The 19,400-nt window shown below is 37.4% G+C and overlaps 1 protein-coding gene across 2 annotated transcripts in view; it reads left to right on the top strand.

The window, feature by feature from the left end:
* CHUK (component of inhibitor of nuclear factor kappa B kinase complex) overlaps positions 1-19,400 on the top strand; it is a 34,479-nt gene extending 15,079 nt beyond the window's left edge. The window contains exons 10-21 of one of the 2 annotated variants that reach the window (XM_082631546.1): positions 313-507; positions 1,097-1,199; positions 4,005-4,128; positions 4,519-4,670; positions 6,371-6,432; positions 7,397-7,506; positions 8,173-8,222; positions 13,890-13,986; positions 14,279-14,426; positions 14,974-15,087; positions 17,308-17,407; positions 18,164-19,400. In XM_082631546.1, the coding sequence (XP_082487672.1) occupies positions 313-507; positions 1,097-1,199; positions 4,005-4,128; positions 4,519-4,670; positions 6,371-6,432; positions 7,397-7,506; positions 8,173-8,222; positions 13,890-13,986; positions 14,279-14,426; positions 14,974-15,087; positions 17,308-17,376 (1,224 nt within the window). In that variant the 3' untranslated portion in view covers positions 17,377-17,407; positions 18,164-19,400. Of the gene's footprint in view, positions 1-312; positions 508-1,096; positions 1,200-4,004; positions 4,129-4,518; positions 4,671-6,370; positions 6,433-7,396; positions 7,507-8,172; positions 8,223-13,889; positions 13,987-14,278; positions 14,427-14,973; positions 15,105-17,307; positions 17,408-18,163 lie in introns of both variants that reach the window. The other variant, XM_082631545.1, reaches the window with a different exon arrangement.

Below are 19,400 nucleotides of genomic sequence, written 5' to 3'. Positions count from 1 at the left end.
CAGTTCATCTGTACCGTTTTTCTATAAGTGTTACCTTTTTAAGTTGGGGGTTTTATTTCTTGATTTTGTACATCCCTAGAACTTTGAAACTTTATTCCTTGGAACTAACATCAGTTGCAGTAGAAAAGTAAACTCTTCAGTTTTCAGAATGTCATTCTATAATTATAGAAGGAGATCTCACTTTGGAAAATGAATGAACCTTGTTTAATGCAGAAATAATGCCTTTTGTTTAAATTCTCTTTAGTATCTAGCACTGAATCTTTTATGTAGCAAACGATCAATAGTTATTTCTCTTTTTTCTTATTTAAACAGATAGTACACATCCTAAATATGACTTCTGCAAAGATCATTTCTTTTCTGTTACCACCTGATGAAAGTCTTCATTCACTACAGTCTCGTATTGAGCGTGAAACTGGAATAAATACTGGTTCTCAAGAGCTTCTTTCAGAGACGGGAATTTCTTTGGATCCTCGGAAACCAGCCTCCCAGTGTGTTTTGGATGGAGTTGTAAGACAATTCTAATATACCTACAGTATAAGAAATCTGTTTGCACAGAGAGATTACATGCCCTGCATTTTTGATGTATACTTGGAATTCTTTGGGGGATGGTCTGCATCTTAGAGTTCTTCTTTTAGGTCTTCTTTTTTTTTTTTTTTTTTTTTTTTTTTTTTGCGGTACGCGGGCCTCTCACTGTTGTGGCCTCTCCCATTGTGGAGCACAGGCTCCGGACGCACAGGCTCAGCGGCCATGGCTCATGGGCCCAGCCGCTCCGCGGCATGTGGGATCTTCCTGGACCGGGGCACGAACCCGTGTCCCCTGCATCGGCAGGCGGACTCGCAACCACTGCGCCACCAGGGGAGCCCTAGGTCTTCTTTTATCCTTAGTTTTATTTAGTGATTGTTTTTCACTTTAGTCCATACTACAATTATTTATTTATTTTTCCTAAACAAAAGTTTAGACCTTAAATCTGTGAGATGTATGCTAATGAAATTGACTTCACCATTGGCATTTCAAAGTAGGAAATCTGGTGCTTAGGTACTCAGAGAACCTAGGATTTTCAAGGATCTTTTTTCTTAATTGTTTGTTTCTCTTTCAGAGGGGCTGTGATAGCTATATGGTTTATTTGTTTGATAAAAGTAAGACTGTATATGAAGGACCATTTGCTTCCAGAAGTTTATCTGACTGTGTAAATTATATTGGTAAGTATAGTTCATTTACTGACTGAGCTTTAAATCTGAAATAATATAATTTTGACTCAAAATGACTAGTAGAAATGGTCCTTTGGTGTTTCTGTTCTGTGTCTCATACTTCAGGTTTCTATATGTGGTGAAAGATGGGTTTGTATGGTTTGAAAGGTGAAGAGGTAAATTTTAAATCACCACCAGATCCCTCATTTGGGAGAAGACTTACTTTCCTGTGGATGGTGTTCTCACATACAAAACAATAAATATTCACTATTAATTAAGCCCACTTTTTAGTTTCTCCTTCATTATTTAAGCATGTTCAAATACTTCATGTTATCCTATGAATACTGCTTAACATACAAATGATTTCATTTATCCTGAGAGAATTATTATTTTCTTTTGAAGAAGTTAAGTGGTCAACTTCTGTCTACCCAAAACTAAAAACAAGCACAAAATTATAAAATCAAGAACAAAATTGGGCATAAGGGCTGAAATTATATAATCTTTCCTTTTCATTCATTTTTTTTTGAAAGCAGTTCTAGATTTATAGAAAAATGGAGCAGACAGTATAGAGTTCTTATGTTACTCCCCTCCCCCACACAGATAGCTTCCCCTATTGTTAACAACTTAAACATTAGTATGATACTTTCGTTACAATTCATGAACCAATATATTATTACTAACTGAAGGTCATACTTTATTCAGATTTCTTTTAGTTTTTAATCTGATGTCCCTTTTCTGTTCCAGAATCCCATCCAGGATACCACATTACATTTAGTTGTCATGTCTCCTTAAGCTCTTCTTGGTTGTGATAATTTCTCAGATTTTCCTTGTTTTTGATGACCTTGAAAGTACTGGTCAAATATTTTGTAGGATGCCCCACTGTTGCAATTTATCTGATATTTTTTCTCATGATTAGACTAGGAAAATGGATTTTTGAGAGAAAGATCACAGAATTCAAGTGCTGTTTTCATCACATTATGTAAAGGGTACATATTGTCAACATGATTAATGACTGTTAGTATTGGCCTTGCTTACATGGCTGAAGTAGTGTTTGTCAGCTTTCTCCACTGTAAAGTTTAGTCTTTCCCCCCCATTCCATACTGTACTCTGTGGAAGGAAATCACTATGCAAGAACCCACACTTAAGGAGTGGAAGTTATGCTCCCCCTCCTTTAGGGTAGAGTATCTACATAATTTGTTTGGAATTCTTTTGCACACAAGATTTATCTCTTCTTTCCCATTTATTAATTTATTCAATTATTTATTATATCAATTTGAATTCATGGATATTTACTTTATATTATGGATTATAATCCAATACTAGTTTATTTATTTTGTTGTTCAAATTGTTGGAGCTTACATTAGGAGCTCTTTCAGTTGGCTTCCTGTGCCCCTTTTACTTGCCCCATCAATAAGGGTGTTTCTGTTTTTGTTTTTTTAAGCACTTCCTTACTTTCTGGCACCACATGGTATTCCAGGACCATCTTTTAAAATTCCTGCCCTAGTCCTAGAATTGGCCATTTCTCCAAGGAGCCCTGGTTCCTTTCATTTTAATTGAGAATAATATTAGAAACCAAAATCTGGATACTTGGGGTATCATTTCTAGGCCCTTTCAGACTTGTTTTTTTTTTTTCGGTACGCAGGCCTCTCACTGTTGTGGCCTCTCCCGTTGCGGGACACAGGCTCCAGACGCGCAGGCTCAGCGGCCATGGCTTATGGGCCCAGCCGCTCCATGGCATGTCTTCCTGGACCGGGGCACGAACCCGCGTCCCCTGCATCAGCAGGCGGACTCTCAACCACTGAGCCACCAGGGAAGCCCCAGACTTTATTTTTGACAGTATGTGATTTTTTTTCAGGCTCTCTTCACCCAGACTCTTTTTTAAAAGGTGTGGGTTTTGTTTGGTTTGGTCTCTTATAGGAAGCCTCAGGAGTAAGTGTGGGTATATAAAAACAGAAGAAAAGTCATTTGAGGCCATTAATCATTATTAGGGGAGGCAAAGATTTTTCCAGTTACACAGCTTTAGTTTTTTGAAGTCTGTTTCAGATAATGTGTTTTCTCAATATGAAATCCAGTGTAGTGACCTTTCTCTGAAGATTTTCATTGGAAAAGAATAACAGAGAATATAATTGCCACCTTAAATATGAGATGAATCTCTCTTCAATCTTGGAGAATTTTATAATGTTAAAATGGAATTTCATTGAACTTAATATATACCTGCCATGGTTTTAGAAAGAAGCATTCCCTTTACCAAAGAAAAGACAAGAGATAATCATAAATAGATAATTTCATAAGTCTTACATTGAGGAATGCATTTCTTATTAAGCTGCTATTTACCCTGTAATCCTATACTGTAAAAAAATAAAGTTTTCCTGAAGCTGGGTTGGTAGTCCAGGAGATGAAATTTGTTATTCAGAAGCAGAAAAGACTGTGGCAGATTGTGGAGGACGTAGGACTTGATTTAGATCTTCAGAGAAATAAAGAATTTGAATTAGTGGAGAGAAAAAAAGAGTATTCCAGGTTGGAGAGAAGCAAGGAAAAAAAAGACAGGAATAATTGTAAGCTTTGCGATTATGTAGTAATTACATCTTCTTCATTTTTATTTCCCCTTGTATCTGGAGGGCTCACGTTAGGTGTACAGGTGCTTGGTAAATGTACATTGACTGAATGAAACAGTAACAAGTGGTTCTTTCTAGCATCCGTTTCTAGTATCTATGGGAATGCTATTTGTATGGACAGGAAATCACAAAGAATAGTAAATGAACTCTAGAATCTTAAAAAGTAACTCCCCTCTCCTTTTCCCCAACTTCTTACACATAGTACAGGACAGCAAAATACAGCTTCCAATTATACAGCTGCGTAAAGTATGGGCCGAAGCAGTGCACTATGTGTCTGGGCTAAAAGAAGACTACAGCAGGCTCTTTCAGGGACAGAGAGCAGCAATGTAAGTGGATTCTCTTGTTTACACGCACAATGTCATGTGCATTAATGCTCAAGAATTAATTTTGCCAGTTTTCACTAGTCAATATCCCATGCAATACTATATACTGGGCCAATTTGAAATGTAATATTCTGATCAGACTTGTAGAATTCTTACTGATGGTCTGAAACCATCCAGTTACAAAAGCTTGACAGTAGTTCCTGAACAGTCCTAGTATAAGAAGATTGTTTTATCATAGAGTATCATGGGCAGGAAGTCTTTAGAGACCAGATTCTAGAGATCAGCTATTTCTCATAGAAACATAGGCTTTAGGCTTATGGCAATTTGAGTCTTTAAACTTTTGTCCAGTGTTTCTGAAATGCTTATATCTTTTTTTTTCTTGCTCTGGTTTAGGTTAAGTCTTCTTAGATATAATGCTAACTTAACAAAAATGAAGAACACTTTAATCTCAGCATCTCAGCAACTGAAAGCTAAATTGGAGTTTTTTCACAAAAGCATTCAGCTTGACTTGGAAAGATATAGTGAGCAGATGACTTATGGGATATGTAAGTGTTGGGTAATGTATTTGAAAGAAGTGTCTAGTCTCTTAAAGCCATTTGCTATGTTGCCTTCTTCTTAGCCAGTTGTTTCACTTACATTCATACTAGAACAAAAGAGAGGACATCTCAGATCATCATAAACCGTGTTTGGTTTGAATGTTAGTTTTTTATTCTTAACCTTTAATTGAGCAACTTTATTTCCCCCCTGCCCTTCCCCCCCCACCTCCCGTCCTCACCACCACCACCACCACAGTTGGACTAAAATTGTTCAGCTTCAGAAAAATACAAAAATGATTTAAGAATTTGCAATTTTCAAACCTCATTTAGAAAATAGATACAAAGTCTGTATTGGGGTGACTTCTTAGCCTGGGAAGTCTTAAACTACTTATCTTTCTATAAATAATAACACAAATAATTCCAGGGTTTTTGTTTCCCCCGAACCACCTACCGTGGAGTCCCACTGTTTTTTATTGTATGCAGCCTCCAATTTTTCAGTATTTCACTCCAAGTTTATCTCCCTTCAGATGTACTAAGGAAATGTGAAAAGCAGAGTTAAAATTCAAATAATAAACCAAAAGGGTCGCCTTCAGCATTTCTATTTTCTTTCATGAAACAAATCTTTTTTTGGGAAATAAATCTGGTTTGTATACTTATCCTGAGCAAGGCATGTGTATTTCAGAATAAATGATCAGCAGTGTCTAGTTGGGTAAATAAGTTTACCCACTAAAGCAGGTTCTATGATTGCTGTTTTATTTCTATTTGTATATTATAGGCACTCTGATGAATGGCAAAGCATTATAATTATTTTATCAAATTATCTTTGACTTGTCAGTTGTATATCTTATACTGCTGTTTAAAAAGAGTGATGTAGCCCTCCGTGTGCTGATGTTAAAAGATCACTTAGGTCTTTAATGGCAGCAATGTTTTAAGTTGGGGAAAAAAGCAAAGAAGGAAAAGTATATATAGATGGTCCCATTTGTGAGAGAAAAGGATATGTGTCTATGTTAGAAATGACTAACAAAGGGATCCTTGAGGGTGGAGGATGGAGGGGAAGAGAGAGACTTTTCTTTTTATACCCCAACATAGTATTTGATTTTTTAAGAAGATCATGTTCATGTATTACTTTTAAAATGATGTTTCTTTTTTTTTTTTTAAGAGAAAATCATCTGTGTTGGCTTCCTAGGGTTGCCATAACAAATTGCTATAAACTGCGTGGCTTAAAACAACAGAAATTTATTATCTCACAGTTTCAGAGGCTTGAAGTTCAGAATCAATGTGTTGGCAGGGCCGTGCTCTCTCTGAAACCTGTGGAGAAGAATCCTTCCTTGATTCTTCCTAGTTTCTGATGGTTTGCCAGCAATCCTTGGCATTCCTTGTCTTGCAGCTGTAGCACTTAAATCTCTGCCTCTGTTGTCAAATGGAGCTTTCCCTTCACGTGTCTGTGTCTGTGTCTCTTCTCCTCTTCTTATAAGGACACTAGTCATACTGGATTGAGTCCATCTTAATTTAGCTAATTGCATCTGCAGTGACTCTGTTTCCAAATCAGGTCAAATTCTGAGGTACTGAGTTAGGACTTCAGCGTATCTTTTGGGGGGACAATTCAACTCATAACTCTGTTTTTGATGTTGATATGGCAAGGAGATGGGTAGGTCAGTAATTAAAGCTATGGCTATTTCTGAGATAACCAATTAAGACTTTTTTTTTAGCCTCAGAAAAAATGTTAAAAGCATGGAAAGAAATGGAAGAAAAGGCTATCCACTATGCTGAGGTAAAATCATTGAGCTCACTTTGTGTGCTTATTAATTCCTGAGGTCTCCCTTAGAAATTGTCTTTGGTTTTGGTTTGTAGAGTATTTTTCATTGTCATTCCTGAATATCAGCCAAATATCTAGTAAATACTTTGTATATATAGAGGGAAGTACCATAGTGGATGAAAACCAAGGCTTTGGGCAAAAGAGACTAAATTGAAGTCTCACTGAGCTTCAGTTTCCATATGATATTATAGGGACTGTACCTTTTTTTAATAGGGTTATACAGATTAAATGGGAGTGAAAAACAGATGGTAGTTATCACTGTTAATTTTATGACTGGTTTAGATAGGATGGCTGGACATCCTGGTTTACCTGGGACAGTTTCAGTTTATACCTGTCTTGCCATAATTATCAATAATACTCTCAAAATTATGCTAGTTCGGACAATAAATTATATGGTTACACTAGGTATAAATCATTCTCTAGGTGGCAGATTCCTTCCTTACCCGGTACATCTGTCTGTGGTCCCACTAAGTTGTTGCTCTTCTTGATGCCAGCACTTCCCTGAGGACATGGGTGGGGCAGTTGGTATCCTGGGTTGGGAAATCCCATGTCTTTATCCTTCTGCATCCTTATTCAAGGCAGTTGGGAACAAGAGGCAATGAAAATCATAGAACTGAGATGCAGTGGTTTTGATGGCCACTTTTTCTTGTTAGTGACACTTTTATCTTTTTGCTTCTCAGGAGGAAAAAGAAAATGCTAGTAGTCTACTGTTGTCAGGAGAGAAAAGAGAGAAGCCTAGGAATAAGTTGGTGCTCATGTGAAAATTACATGCCATAATCTGAAAGATAAAAAGGCTTCAACAAAATCAGTGTTCTGCATTAAATCACTTAGTTCTCTTACTGTAGCAAGTCATTCTCTGAGTTCTTTGTGTTATGTGGTGGTGAGCCTGTCATTTCTTTTGTGTTTCATCATATTTTAGGTGGGTGTCATTGGATACCTGGAGGATCAGATCATGTCCCTGCACACTGAAATCATGGAGCTACAGAAGAGCCCCTATGGACGACGTCAGGGAGACTTGATGGAATCTCTGTAAGGGTGAACTCGTGTTGTTGGTGTTGATGTCTGTAATTTTTGGTAGCAGATTATTCGTTCTTTGTATTTCTGGCAGATTAAGTCTATATGTGATTCTTTTCTACAGTTTTCCTTTCCCCAAATATATTGGCATGATATTTAAAAAGGAAGTTCTTTCTTAGTCACAGGAAATTTTGGAAATAACTCTTTGGGTTGACCTTTGCTTTTTAAATCAAAGCATCTTTTCATGTGAGTGTTAAGAAATTTTCAAGTGTTCTAAGTTACAAACTATTTCCCTACTTACCATACTTCTGGTTCAAGGAAGATATTGTCTATTAGATTCCCTAAATAAGGTTAACTTCCTAAGTGTTTTGATTAGAAACTTGAGATTTTTTCCTCTAATCACAGGTCATAATTTTTCCCATTTAAGTGTTTCTGGTGCAAGGATATTATATATGTGATAGTAGATCAGAGCAGATATGAAGTATTAATATATTAAACTTTGCATCTTAAGATCTTGCTTATTACCCAGTGAAATGCTCTGTAAAATATTCATTGGCAATATGTACTTGCTTTAAAATGGGATCATTACTCTATTCAAATAATGTTGTTCATTTCAAGTTGGGGATTATTAAAATCATTAAACTATCTTCACATATAGAACCTTTTTTTTTTCTTTCATAGGGAACAGCGTGCCATTGATCTCTATAAGCAGTTAAAGCACAGATCTTCAGGTAAGACACTTTTTCACAGTACACAAAGGCATTTTAGGAAACCATCACTAGCAAATCCAGGAGACTGGATTTTTTTTTTTTTTTTTTTTTTTTTTTTTTTTGCTGTACGCGGGCCTCTCACTGCTGTGGCCTCTCCCGTTGCGGAGCACAGGCTCCGGACACACAGGCTCCGCGGCCATGGCTCGCGGGCCCAGCCGCTCCGCGGCATGTGGGATCTTCCGGGATCGGGGCACGAACCCGTGTCCCCTGCATCGGCAGGCGGACTCTCAACCACTGCGCCACCAGGGAAGCCCGAGGAGACTGGATTTTAAATAAGCTGCAGAATAAATTCCAGTTTGGGTATTGCCATTGAGATGTTTATGGTACAACAGCTTTTAAGTTTGTGAGAATTTAAGAAATTAGGAAGGCAAAGTAAGAAAACAGAGAAAAAACTTCAAAGGGAAGTGAAAGAAAGGAATGAAACAGAAAAAAGGAACTCAAGGGAAAGAGGAAGCAAGAAAATGTGTGAAAGACGGGAAAAAATAAGTGCTGCTTAAAATTAAAGAGATTGGAAAGAATTTGATACTGTGGGTTCAGGTGTGGAATGGGCAGAGGGATGCCCATGTGCTAGGCCAAAGCATTTACTGTGAAAATGATGCCTTCATCTGCACGTGGTCGCTGATTGCTTATTTCATGGGCAAAACAATTCTGTTGAACATCTGCTGAATACAGAGCATGTTCTGCTGGAAAGAGCACTGGATTGAGAATCAGAAGCCTTGCATTCTAGATAGGGCACTTTACTGACCAAGTGACCTCAGGCAAATAACCTTTTCTCCCTGTATCTCATTTCCCTCGTCTGCAAAATGGGGTTGAAACCTAGCTTTCCTAACTCAGTGACTGTATGTGGCAATGTATTTGAGAGGATGTTTGTGAAAGTGCTTTGAAAACTATAAAGTATTATGTATGTGCAAGATATTTTCCTTCAGTTAAAAACTGATTTGTTTTGAAGGGTTATAGAAGAAATAAAAGGTGAAGTCTGTGCCCTAATTTGCTATATACTGAAATTGTAAAAAAACGAACAAAACCCATAAGTTTTACACCTTAAAATTTACAAACACATGCAAATTACTATACATCTTAAATTGTATTTAACAAATATCAAAATCTCCTCTATGTTGGTTTTTATTGTAGTGGAATTTGTTCAGTTAATTTTTACAAACATTTATGAGGTACGTATACAATAGGCATCCAACCCTGACTGGAGGTCAGGGTTGGTGAGAGGAGGTTTCCTGCAGGAGATGATATCTGAGATGAGCCTTAAAGGATAAGTAGCAGTAGCTCAGTGAAAGGAGGTAGGCTCTTGCATATCTAAGTATAATAGGTAAAGACATATACATGTAACAATTAGCATGTTTGAGGAGATGCAGCGTGACTGGATTGTAGCTTCAGAAGGAGAGATGTGGCTGGATAATAAAGGATTTGGTATGTCATAGTAACGATTTTGGATTTCATCATGATGGCAAAGAGAAACCCTAAAAAGTTTTAAGCAGGGGAATGGCATGATCAGATTAGCATTTTAGAAATACTGCTCTGGTAGCATTGTGGATAATGGATTAAAGGGAGGCTGGGCTAGAGATGTGCATTAGTTATAAGGTTGTTGAAGTAATCATGACTCAGGATAAGGTGGGTCATTAGCTAAGGCAAAGAGCCCTGAACTGTGGCAGTGGGGTGAAGAGGAGGAGGGTAAGGGCAAGAGAGAGATTTAGGAGGTAGAACTGTTAGTATTGGGTGATGGATTTAATATGGGTGGCAGGAGATGGGGTAGAGAATCATGGATGCCTGCCAAGTTTCTGGCTAGAGCAGCTGGGTGCATGGTAGGACCACTCACCATAATAGGAAGTATAGGAAAGATGACAGACTTAATGGGAAAAGAACATGAGTTCATTTTTGTACATGTTGATCTTAAGGTGTCAGTGGGACATTCAAACAGAGATGTCTAGTAGTATTATGTATGTATGTATATATGCATGTATATATAAACACACATACATATACATATACATGAACACACACACACACACACACACAGACGTGTACATATATATGGATTTAGTAGAGAAGCCCAGGCTAGATATTTAGCTATTTTGAGAGTAATCAGCCATAGGAATAAAGTGGTCATCTTGAAAAAGTATGTTGAATAAGAAAACCAAGGATGGAATCCTAGGGAATACCAACATTCAAGAAATGGCTAGAAGCAGAAGAGCCTACAAATATTGAGAAATGGCTCAAATATGTAGCAGGAATGATATTATTGGAATAGGACAGAGAGAGTTTCAAGAAGAAAGTGATCAGTAGGGTGAAATGCTACAGAGATGTGGGTAATAAAAATGATAATGAAAATATTCACTGGACTTAGTAGTTTGGATATCATTGGTGATCTTGGTCAAATAACGGCCTTTTGGGAACAGAAGCCAGATTGTAGTTGGCTGAGGAAGGAGCGGGACAGGAGGGAATGGAGAAGTCAGTCTAGATCAGCAGTTCTCAAAGTGTGGCTCATGAACCCCTGAGGATTCCTGAAACCTTTTCAGAGGAGTCAGTGAGGTCAAAACTGTTTTCATAATACTAGGATGTTATTTGCCTTTTTTACTATGTTGACATTTTCACTGATGCTGCAAAAGCATTGGTGGGTAAACAGCTTGCACCTTGCTTAGCATGAATGAAGGCATGAGCACCAAAGTATGCTAGTAGTCATTGATTTTCACTAACATGCATTCATAGTTTTAAAAAAATACCAGTTTTATTTAAGAGTGTCCTTGATAAAGCAGTAAAATTTCTATTTAAATCTCAACCCTTGAGTATATGTCTTTTTAATATTCTATGTGACAAAATAGGAAGTACTCATAAAGTGCTTCTGCTACATACTGAGGTATGTTGGTTGTCTTAAGGAAAACCACTTCAGCGGTTGTTTACATTGCTGTTGACCGGCCTCTTCTTTAATGGAACACCATTTTTACTTGGAACAATGACTGTCAGAAAAACTACGGTTATTCAGATTTGGTTATGGGGCAGATATTTTCTAAAAATTTATGGAGCATGCCAGTCACTTGAAGGAAAAAAGCCAGCAGTATTGTCAATGATAAAATTCCATGTTTCCAGCAAAAAATTAAAATGTAGGAAAACGTCTATCCATCAGCTGAAATTTGTCAGCTTCCCAATACTTAAATGCTTTTCTGATAAGATTGGTGGTGATATTAAAAAGATTTGCAAAAATGTAAAACAATGCCAGTGCTCTCACTAAATTTTGAGGGGGAAATACAGTTATGTTGAATAAAAATGTATTAATAGATGAGTTTATTGTTATTTTTAAATGAATAAATTAATATTTCTATATTTCTCAGTTTAATTGCTGAAGAACACTTTGGAGTTGTTAAGAATTTTTGAGTGTAGGTGTCCTGAGACCAGTAAGTTTGAGAACTGGTTATCTAGGCTATTCTTTCCAGAAGCTTGGCTGTTAAGGAAAGAAGAGAGGTGAGCAGCTAGGAGGAGATGAAGAATCAAGGGAGGTCAGTTTTCAGAAGAAAGACTTGAGCTTATTTTTGTGCTTAGGGCCAAAAGCCTGTGTAGAGGGAAGTCTCTGAACAAGTTTGAGAGGCTGACTCCAGAGAACAGTAGGAGGGGTTGGGCTTGTTGCCACTGATATTAAGGGGGGGGATGTGTGTGGATACAGACACTTATGTGGGTATAGGGGTTGGAAGGTGAGGATCTTACTGCTTTATGTCCTCCTATCCCGAAGTAAGAAGTGGGGTTTTCTGTAATTGAAGAGGTGTGACATCATAGATTTAAGGAGTATGCTAAAGATTTTTGAAAGCTTGTGTGTGCAATGGCAGATGTTGCTGATCCAAGACATTTATTAAGAATCCAGAGCAGAAGTGAAACCCTGTGAATTAGTAATTACGACAGAGAGAATGATAGTATAATTTTTTTTGTTGGTAGTGGTTAGTAGCTTGGATACAGAAACTGATAGAGCAGGTGGTTAGACTGATGTAGGGTTAGGATCTTGCTGGCAATAAGAGGACAGAAAAGTTGAAGATATTGCCCAAAAAGTGATATAAGTTGTGGTTAGAGTAAAATATTGAAAGTTAAGATTTCAAATAGAGCAAGGCTAATTTTTTTTCCTTTAATCGATATTCATTACTCTGTCTTCTGGCCATTGAATCAGATATTGCAGATGAAGGTATATAAAATTCCATCCATTGACTCAGTGGATTAACTTTCCACAGTCATTGATAACATTTTGTTTGGATTATTTTTATAAAACTTTGCCGTAGCCATGCATATCAGCATATCACAGGGCCTAGAAATAAACTTGCTATCCAGGTAGCTTCTTTGAACTGATAGTCACCTTGAGTGACAAACTAGTTGTGACAAGAAGTTTTGTCTATTGTTGGGGCTTATGTAATCACACTTGAGGTATGGTTTTTGGTGTCTTTTCCAGTTTAGAGTTGCCTTGAGACTTTTGTTCAGCTGAAAATGGTGAAAACCAACTTGCTTCATTCTTTATGTTGGAGTAGGTTAAAGTTCTGAGGTCTTTGACCATCTAAAAGAGCTAGTTATATGGGACAGCTGTTGGGCCTAGCCCGTGGGATTTATGAAGAAGTGCTGTTTGGAGAGGAGCCTTTTTGGAGTCTCTGTATCTGGTTGTTGTTGAGGGAGAGACAAAGAAAAAGATGTGTGGGGAATCAAGTTGAGTGCTAGTCGAGGTCGTTGCAGTGCTAACAAAGGACACAACTTTTTTTAAACCTCTTTCAATACTCCTTTCATAGTAAAATGTGGGTAACAACAGTAGCCATGTCACAGGACTCCTGTGAGGGTTAAATGAGAAAATTTTAAGTAGAGAATAGCAAATAATAATAATAATATTTTTGCATTAGAGACTAATTATTGTCCGGGGAAATACCAGCATGATCCATGAGCAACCTTCCAATGTTTTAAAACTTAAATAGCCATTTTCTGAAATATTACAATTAATTGTGGTTGTTTGTTTTTTAAATGAGATGGCATCTATAACGGTAGAACCCACTCACTGTGACCACACAACCATCCCATTTGAGGACATTTGTCAGCTACCAGTTTGCTTTAAGATTTCATACTACCCTCAAACTGAATTTTCAAGGTGTCTACAGGTCCTTTTATTAGCGCATCAGATTTGGCTTAAGTTGGTCAGCTTTTTTCAGCGTTTTCGTGGGTATAAACAGGTGGATAAACATGAAATTCCAAGCAAGCCTAGCTGGGATTCCTTCCTTTGAGTCAGTGAAAGTTTGATGAATTGTCCTACTGCTTCTAAACAAACTATGTTAATCATCCAAGAAAAAATGATCTCTTGTCCAGAAAGCTGCATATGTGTCTGGGGCTTGGGTTAGTATGGGTTAAGGATAGCCAAGATGATTCTTCTTAAAACTGAAGATACAGTGATAAATCTATATATACATTACATACACACACACAGACTTCATTTTTAGTTATATGATTATTTATAGATATATAATCTTAAAATCTTTTAATTTAGTTTTGAAACTAAATGGAGATGTTAATTAAAACTAGTTTCAGATTTTTAGGAATTTTTTTGTTTGGAGGCTGATATGTTCATGCAGAAGAGAGGTTATACCTACTGACTGAGATCTTTTATAGATCACTCCTACAGCGACAGCACGGAGATGGTGAAAATCATTGTGCATACTGTGCAGAGTCAGGACCGGGTTCTCAAGGAGCTGTTCGGTCATTTGAGGTAGAAATATTGTTTTCCTTACTGTTGAAAAGCCAGGATACTTTTATCATGTTCCTTTCAAAGTGTAATACCCTTTTCTGGTAAATATACTAGAACCAGGAAGAGTACTGGCAGTACGCTGGGAACCCTGACCACAGCTGCATGCATTTATGTGTCCTGTTTGTGTGCATTGCTTTGCAGATCAGTCATTAAATCTATGCTGATTGTGATTCATTCCCCCAGCTGGGTTTGGGAGTATGGGGTACAGTCTTGGGGGATGTATAAGTGTCTGACACAGATTTTACCTCTCCAGCAAGTTGTTGGGCTGTAAGCAGAAGATTATTGATCTACTGCCCAAGGTGGAAATGGCCCTCAGTAACATCAAAGAAGCTGACAATACTGTCATGTTTATGCAGGGAAAGAGGCAGAAAGAAATATGGCATCTCCTTAAAATTGCCTGTGTAAGTAATTTTTAATGAATTATGTAATATGATATTGATTTGCTGTTACTCCCTGCAAAAGGGATTTTTATCAGCATGATCTGTGTCCTCTTGAAGACACGTGTATTTTATGTTGGGTTGACGCTCTTGTTCTTTGCTTGGTGTCTCACTAGCAATTCTGATACAGGACTTCATGATCATCTTTCATTATCTCTCTCCTTTCCAGTTTCCTGTTTTTGTACTCCTCTCAGCCCTAGACTACTGTGGTATCCCAACCCAATTTGGGGGTAGATGTGCCTGACTGGTTTAAAAAAACAGTCCTTTGTTCAACTGGAGGGTTTTTTTTTCCAACTAAAGTAGAATAGAAGGATAGATACATTTGGTTTTAGTCAGTGAAGAAAGGGGTCAAGGACAGGATAGTTAGTAGGGGTGTGTAAGACTAGAGATAGATTTATACAGAAATAGTCTGGTTATGCATAAAAGTAGTGATAGAAATGTTAAGTCTTAGGAATATGAATGTGTGGAGGTGCTTGCCTGTAATCTTTTTTTTTTTTTTTTTTTCCTTCAGACACAGAGCTCTGCTCGGTCCCTTGTAGGATCCAGTCTAGAAGGTGTAACCCCTCAGGCATCAGCATGGCTGCCCACAACTTCAGCAGAACGTGAACATCCTCTGTCATGCGTGGTAACTCCTCAAGATGGGTGGGTTCACTTTGTTACAATAGATAGTTGTATTTTCAAGAGCAGTGGTAGGAATGAGGCAGTACAGTGCAGTAGTTAAGACATATTCTTCACTGCGTTATGGACCAGGATTGAATCCTGATTGTCTCTTTGTAATAACCTTATACAGTTAACTTGACTCTTTTAATGTTCACATTTCCTTACCTGTAAAATGGGAAGTGTTGTGAAAATTCAGCTAGACAGTGTATATAAAATGCTTGGGAAGTGAATCTTCAGCAAATGTTACTTGTTGTTAGCTCAGTCCAGGTTCTAAGTTCTTTATCTGTTATTGGCTTATCAAATCTTTTAGCCAAACTTTATTCCTCACTTAACCATTTATCTCTGAGAAATTATGCTATCTTTTTGCAGTTATCATTTTAGGGCCCTTGATCAACCCTCTAATGGAATTGAGTTTAATTTACTCATTTTATAACTTAGTATTTCTAAAATGACTTTTTTCAGTGCCTTAAATCATTTTTGCAAATAACTCAAGTTTGAAGTGCTATATTTTCTTTTAATTCCTGCTCTTCTGCTAAAAGCTGAATGACTATCCATTTCTGTTATTTTTCTCCGCATAAGATGTGCCATATCCAGAGCCATTGGCTCTTTGCTAGCTTGTGTATTGTTGCTTTTCTCACAATTCATGGAGACCTCTACAGTACCAGCATTTCCTGGAAGCTCTGCCCATAATTAGTTTTGCAGAGGTGCAGCCATGTAACATCACTGCTTAGGAGGTCATGCAGTTGCACATTCTGTACTCTCCTTTTATGAGAGAAAAGCACATGGCAGGAAGGCAAGCTGATACCAGGTATTTTATCTTCTTAAAGAAAGCAAGGGCCTCCCTGGTGGCGCGGTGGTTGAGAGTCCGCCTGCCGATGCAGGGGATACGGGTTCGTGCCCCGGTCTGGGAGGATCCCATGTGCCGCGGAGCGGCTGGGCCCGTGGGCCATGGCCGCTGGGCCTGCGCGTCCGGAGCCTGTGCTCCGCGGCGGGAGAGGCCACAACAGTGAGAGGCCCGCATACCGCAAAAAGAAAAAAAAAAAAAAAAAAAAAAAGAAAGCAAGCTCCAGGGTATATCTTGGGGTCATTATACATTTGGCTCAATGTAATACATCCACAGCTACAGCATAGGCTATAATTAATTATATGGACTTGAGGAAATATTCCATTAATCAGAATTGACACAAATAAAATATAATACCTTTTTGCTTTCATTAAAGGCATGTAGGTTTATTAGGGGATGCAAATGGTTGCAAATGTTACTTCTATACAAGTGATTTTCAATGTGAGGTTGTGGTTGTTTGCAAAAGTATATTCAACAGGAATTTTTAAATACATTTTCCAGTAGGAATACATTATAAAGGAAAACTTCAATTATAATGTACCTGTGGTACTTAACCACCAAGGATTGGGAACTGTTGGCCTCAGTTTTTCTATCTGTTGAATAAGCTGAATGAGAATTTAGTTCTGAGCTAATAATGACTATCTTCCATGGCTTAGAACTGATTCTAGTCGGGTAGGGACTGAGGGTTAGTAAAAGGTAAGGATGGAGGCCATATGGAAGAGGGAAGTGTAGAAGGTGGAAACCAAATTCAGGATTTTCTTCAAATACAAACTTCAGGGATACTTCTTGGTTCTGGGCAGCTCCCCTGTCACAGGTTTCTTCTGCTGCCCTCAGGAATCAGCTTGCTTGTTTTCTTTCTCATTGCTGTTATCTGTATTTTCCAAACAGTTTTTTTCACCTTCCCTGATATTTGCAGAAAAGATTGTACTTTTGTATCTCCTCCCCTACATGTGTATCTCTGAAGTAAGCATGCTGATGTTTTTACTACTTAGAAGGAAAGGGAAATGTTTCAGCAACAAAGAGATCTTTCATCTAGCTGTGCCACAGGATCTTTTTTTCCCCCCAGTGAGCATTTTCAGGGGGAAAAAGTTGTATATAAGTGCCACTTATATTTCAGAGGAAAATCAGATTGCAGTTATAGTGGACTCCGGCAGAGGCAGCAGCTTGGAGTAACAAATTGGACTCTTGCCTCTGGGTGGGAGGGATGAGGAAACTGAAGACTACAGGAATCAGCTGCATTGGGTTGCAGGGTTGCAGTGTTGTCGGAAGGGCAGAATCATCCTGACCCTGAAGACCGGAAAATAGAGGAAATTCGTATGCCTCTTTGCTTTCATTCCACAGGGAGACTTTAGCACAAATAATAGAAGAAAATTTGAACTGTCTTGGCCATTTAAGCACTATTATGCATGAAGCAAATGAGAAACAGGGCAACAGTATGATGGTAAGTTTTATATGGATACGGATGTCTGTTTTACGTATGTTGGGTGCAAAGGATTTAACTTTCCATGCTAGATTTATCTGGCATTTGGGATGCAGATGGGGAATAGAACTCAGAGGAAAGAGCATTTGAGGAATGCTTGACCTCAACTCCACATCTTCTCTTACTCACGGATATACTAGGGTTATGTCATCAGTTATCTTCAACAATAGCATTTTTGGTCAAGTTAAATGAGTAGTGAGTAGTGAGCTTTCTTTGCAGTGTGACCACTGAAATCGAATGGTTTGTACTTTTTTGCTTCAGCAATCAATTTTCTCCAATAAGATTGGACACGATTTGTACTGTAATTCAAATATAGTAACTGCTGTATGCAAAATGAACAATGTTAATATGGTTATAATTTATAGAAGTGTTTATATGAAGATTTGGTTACTGTGAATTATTGATTTGTTAAAACTTGGAGAAACTACAATAAAATGTTTACTGAATTAACTTTCACTACATTTAGTCTTGATGTTAATTCTTTGTTATTTCCTCTTTCATTAATTATTTGCTTCAAATATTTATAAAAACTCTGAAATATTTTTTTTTAGTTAGCAGAAAAGGTAAACTACTTAATTGTAACTTATTTGTACTTCTGGTTTTTCAACTTTTGATTATAAAATGTCCAAATATACAGAAAACTTGCAGAAATGAACACCCATATACCTACCACTTTTAGTCAATATCTAATTGTAACTTTTTCATGCCTGGTTTTAGAATCTTGATTGGAGTTGGTTAACAGAATGACTTGCCACTTACTGACTGTCCCAAACCTATGAAGTTGTTGCTGCAAATGTTGGAAATTTTTCTCTTATGACACCATCCTTCAGACACCAATCAATGGAAGAAATGACTATGATCAGAAACTACACATGATTTCACGGTGCAATATTTTGACTCTGGGTAATTTTAACCTCTGAACAGATAGAATTTAATGAGTCAGTGGACTTGTTTAAATACTACAGCTACTTAGGAGCATCTTTGGAATCCATTTGTCTTCAAACTTGATAAAACATTACTTATTTAACTTGACTATCTTTCAACATTTAACTTTTGGGCATAAGGCCAAAGTAATGTATACAGAAAAGAAAATCTCAACTAACATGTATTCTAAGTAAAAATTGTTTGCCTGTGTTTCTGTGGAAGAGACTGCTTGCAAGTAGAATTGTACTTCTTGAAGAATAAACCCTACCTCCTTGTGTTGCACTCAACAGTGCTTTTCCTGGCATCATAAGGAGTTAGTTTAATCCCATTTTCAATTTCAATCCCAAATGCACATTTGACTGTACCCCTTTCCTACAGAAGGGATTGTGCATCTGTGCCTTTAATACCAGTTGATTCTTTCATATCTTGTTAAGTGTGCTATGTGTATATGTATTTAAGATGTACATTTAATAATATCAAAGAAAAGATGCCTGTTAATTTATAATGTATTTGAAAGCTTATCTGTGTTTTCATTTGTATAAATGGGTCTTTTGTTTAAGGAATCTTCCATGTCTTGTCATATAAATTTATAAAGGTCTGTACTCCTGATCTGTAATTCCAAGACTCAAAAACCTCTGATAACAAGGTTTTTCATAAGCTTGGTGACAGAACTCACCTGCTTGCACATCCAACTTGAACTGACATTGAATCTATCCCATTTAGTGTGAATATCTTTTTTTTTTTTTTTTTTTGCTGTAGAAATATTAACGTGTTTGCTTGTTTGGGGGTAGGGTGCTGCCACAGACCCTGCCTGGGGTTTATGTAGTATGGTATATGCACTGAATTACCTTTCTAAAATCTGAAAATTTCATGATTCTGAAACACCTGGCCCCAAGGGTTTCAGATAAAGGATTGTGGATCTATCATCTGTTAAATAATTTAGAAGGTGTTACTTGTTTAAAAAAAAATGTGAAATTCTTTTGTATTCTAGACAGTTTTTCACTTTGTATATTAAATAATTTTTAAATTA

Source organism: Mesoplodon mirus (genome assembly GCF_964341445.2).
Source record: "Mesoplodon mirus genome assembly, chromosome: 2".
Classification (NCBI taxonomy): Eukaryota; Metazoa; Chordata; class Mammalia; order Artiodactyla; family Ziphiidae; genus Mesoplodon; species Mesoplodon mirus.
Note: the sequence above shows the minus strand (reverse complement) of the source record. Positions and strands in the feature narration are given on the sequence as shown.